The sequence below is a fragment of the Mus pahari genome, chromosome X (genome assembly GCF_900095145.1).
Source record: "Mus pahari chromosome X, PAHARI_EIJ_v1.1, whole genome shotgun sequence".
In the NCBI taxonomy this organism is placed as follows: domain Eukaryota; kingdom Metazoa; phylum Chordata; class Mammalia; order Rodentia; family Muridae; genus Mus; species Mus pahari.
Genome location: NC_034613.1, coordinates 51,778,152 through 51,781,467, shown reverse-complemented (window position 1 = coordinate 51,781,467; position 3,316 = coordinate 51,778,152). Strand labels below are relative to the sequence as shown.

General features: G+C 32.4%; 1 protein-coding gene across 1 annotated transcript in view; it reads left to right on the top strand.

The window, feature by feature from the left end:
* Positions 1-1,883: 1,883 nt before the first annotated feature.
* The window catches only part of Cdr1 (cerebellar degeneration related protein 1), a 3,800-nt gene continuing 2,367 nt past the window's right edge, over positions 1,884-3,316 (top strand). The window contains 4 exon segments of the mRNA XM_021188745.1: positions 1,884-1,898; positions 2,986-3,178; positions 3,181-3,229; positions 3,286-3,299. Coding sequence (XP_021044404.1) covers positions 1,884-1,898; positions 2,986-3,178; positions 3,181-3,229; positions 3,286-3,299 — 271 coding nt within the window.

The window sequence follows — 3,316 nt, the reverse complement described above, 5'->3', positions numbered from 1 at the left end:
ATAAACACTGAAAATTCTGGAAGAATATATACCAAAATCTTTATAAAGATTTTCTGTGCAAATTTAGATAATTTGAGGATATACTTTTTTTTTTACTTTGTTTCTTTATATTTTGAAATTTTGCAATAAAACTCAGTTACATATATTTTTAATATTTAAATAAGTAATAAACTTTGAATACAACTGTTTAAATATTTTTCTTTGATATGAGGTTTATTTGGATGGTAAGAACTTTGGGGGAAAACAGTAAAAATATAAAGAAAAGAAACTCATATCCTTCTTATACAATGATAACCATATCATATTTTCTAATGGTCATTTGTCTCTGATCATATACTTAAGAAGAGCTACAGCCACACTTTATATTATTAAGCTGATGTTAAAAATAGAATTAGAATTACCTAATTCACAAACCATGAATATTTTAATGACAAATATTATATATTATTAACATGTCTTCGTATTCTTTTCCCTCAAAGCTAGAGCCAGTAACTAGGGAGATAACTCAGCCAATAATGTACATGTCTTACAAACATGGTTATATTTTTAAATGGCTAGATCTAGTGGTGTGCCCTTAAAATTCCACCACTGGTGAGATAAAGACATATGAACACATAATTCAAAAACTCTAGACCAATGAGAGATGTTGGATCAAAACAAATAAACAAAATTAAAGCAGATGGCTTCTGAAGAATGACATTCAAAGTCATTTCTAGTTTCCACAGGTATACACATGAGTATGTACACTCACAAACAATGGTGTAACTGCACACATACACACACACACACACACACACACACACACACACACACACACACACAGAGTCTAACTAGTTTTTACATTTTTATAATAGCCATTAAATATGAGGACCATCATTACATATGAATTATCTACTTTGTTCAGAGTCCAATACATCTAACCACCTGGCCATCACAGCCTTATGAAAATTATCTGCCTTTTCTTGAAAAAAGATCTTGTTAGGTAAGTCAACCTGGCCTTGAATTCTTAATCTGTCTACTTTAGACCATAGAATGCTGAGATTATAGGTATGTATTACCACACCCAGCTTGCATTAATCACATTCAACCAAATTTGGATAAATGCTTTGGATAAATGTTAAAATTTCCTGTGTTCCTGATTAAGGAAGAATGGACTAATAAAGGTAAAAGAAGCTCAAACAATACCTCAAAGCCATAGGTATTATTATGTAAGACGGATATAAAACTTATCTAAATCACAAGCTTATTGTAACAACCAACCAAATAAAGCTGCTTCAGTATCAATGTGAAGTTTACTTGTATAGGAATGTTCTTTGTGACTTTGAAAACTCTCACAGTATCTTATGTTTACTTTTTCTATATGCCCTCACCACAACTGATAATTATCTGTACTTTATATGAATCCCCAAATAATTGTAAGCTCCATTAAAAATGCCTGGCACAAATCTGGTGCTCAATAAATATTTATTGAATGAATGGATGAATAAATGAAGTGATAACACTTTGTCAACTCTAATTCAAAAGTTATTGCTATTTCAGCTGTTATTGTTATTACATTTTATTATCACACAGATGACTGCAAATCTTCAGGTATTACTTGTCTAACTATAAATTTACTATATGGCTTTTATGGTTTTCATACCAGCCAGAGGCTTTAGCAGCCACATTGCTAGAAATTACTGAGGAGAGCTGAGACTTACAGAACCAAAAATGATAGCTCTCTAACTCAGCATCCTAGGATTTAAGTTGTAGTTACCATTAAGCGCATACAAGGCAGTGGTCAGGAACTCAGGGAGTCAGTGATATTTGGAGAAGCAGGAAGATCCTGGAGGTCAAAACAAACTAATAGTAAGTGATCTAGATAATATGGGTGAAACTAGAGAATGGTGATTGAGAAGGTATTAAAGTGGAAGGGAAAGTTAAATTTGCAAGCATTAAAATTCAATGAATGAAGTTGTGACTGTGATTCTAAAATGAGATGTATTTGAGCTCAGTACTTCATGGTCTCCTTACTCTCAAGCCTAGTATTAGGAAATACTTGAACCAACTTTCATATACATGATCAAGAAATGATACAGTAGCTTGTTGAAGGATGAGTTTAATTAAATAAGATTCTGACAGTGACAGGTAAAAATTATGAGTGTGTGTACAGGGGATTTTAAAAAATATTTTATATACAGTATGGAAACCATCAAACTTTAGTTAGCCTCACACTCATCTTGATTTTCATTGTCAGATATAATAAAGAACAGAGTGGTAGAGTGGTGGATTCTGGAAATGGGCAAGCTTGGATCAATCCTAGCTCTTTTATTCACTGTTGTGGCCTTTGGACAAGTTACTTCACCATTATATATCAGATCCTTCATCTGTAAAACAGATAATAAAAACTCCTATATTAATGTTTTGTGAAGATTAAATGAGTTGATACATGTAATGATCTTAGAACAGTGCCTGGACAAAGTAAATGTTATGTATTATTGTTATCATTATTGTTATCATTATTATTATCACATAAGGGCAAATATTAAAAGAGATAAAATAGACAAATAGGTATTGTTATCTTTACCTATATTATAAAAACATAGTGTCTAAGTATGAAATTTTCTCTCATTAAAAGAAAAATTTCACTTGGGCTTGAGCATAACTATCAAAATATAATCATTAATAAAATTATAAAATTACTGCATCAATTTTATCCTTTTTTCTTAATATAATCCCTACAAGTTAAGTTGACATTTCTCAATATCAAACAATCACAAATACTACTACTGTTGGCCCACAAAACTTGGTCTATAAGAGGTAATGTGCTATTAAATATTTTGAAACTAATTCTACTAAAAGCAGAACTAGTTGACAGGTTAGTCTTAAAATATCTGCACTCAAAAAGGCATAGATGGAAAAGATTGGATTTGAAAGATCTCAAAACTAGGGAAATACTGGGAAAAAATAAACTATGAAACAATTTTCAATACCTGGATACGGCAGACACCAGAAAACCTGAATGTCAAAAAGCCGATACACTGGAGACACTGGGCAGTTGTTGGAAGACATAAAGATGCTGGAAGATGTGGAGATGTTGGAAGACAGGCAGATGCTGGAAGCCCTGGAGATGCTGGAAGACTTGGAGGTGAAGGAAGACTCATGCACTCCTTGGAAGACATGGATTTTTCCGAAGACATGGATTTTGGGAAGATGTGGATTTTCAGGAAGATGTAGATTTGTGGAAGGCGTAGATTTTTCAGGAAGACGGATTGTTAGGAGGACATGGATTTGTGGAAGACGTAGATTTTCAGGAAGATGTAGATTTTCAGGAAGA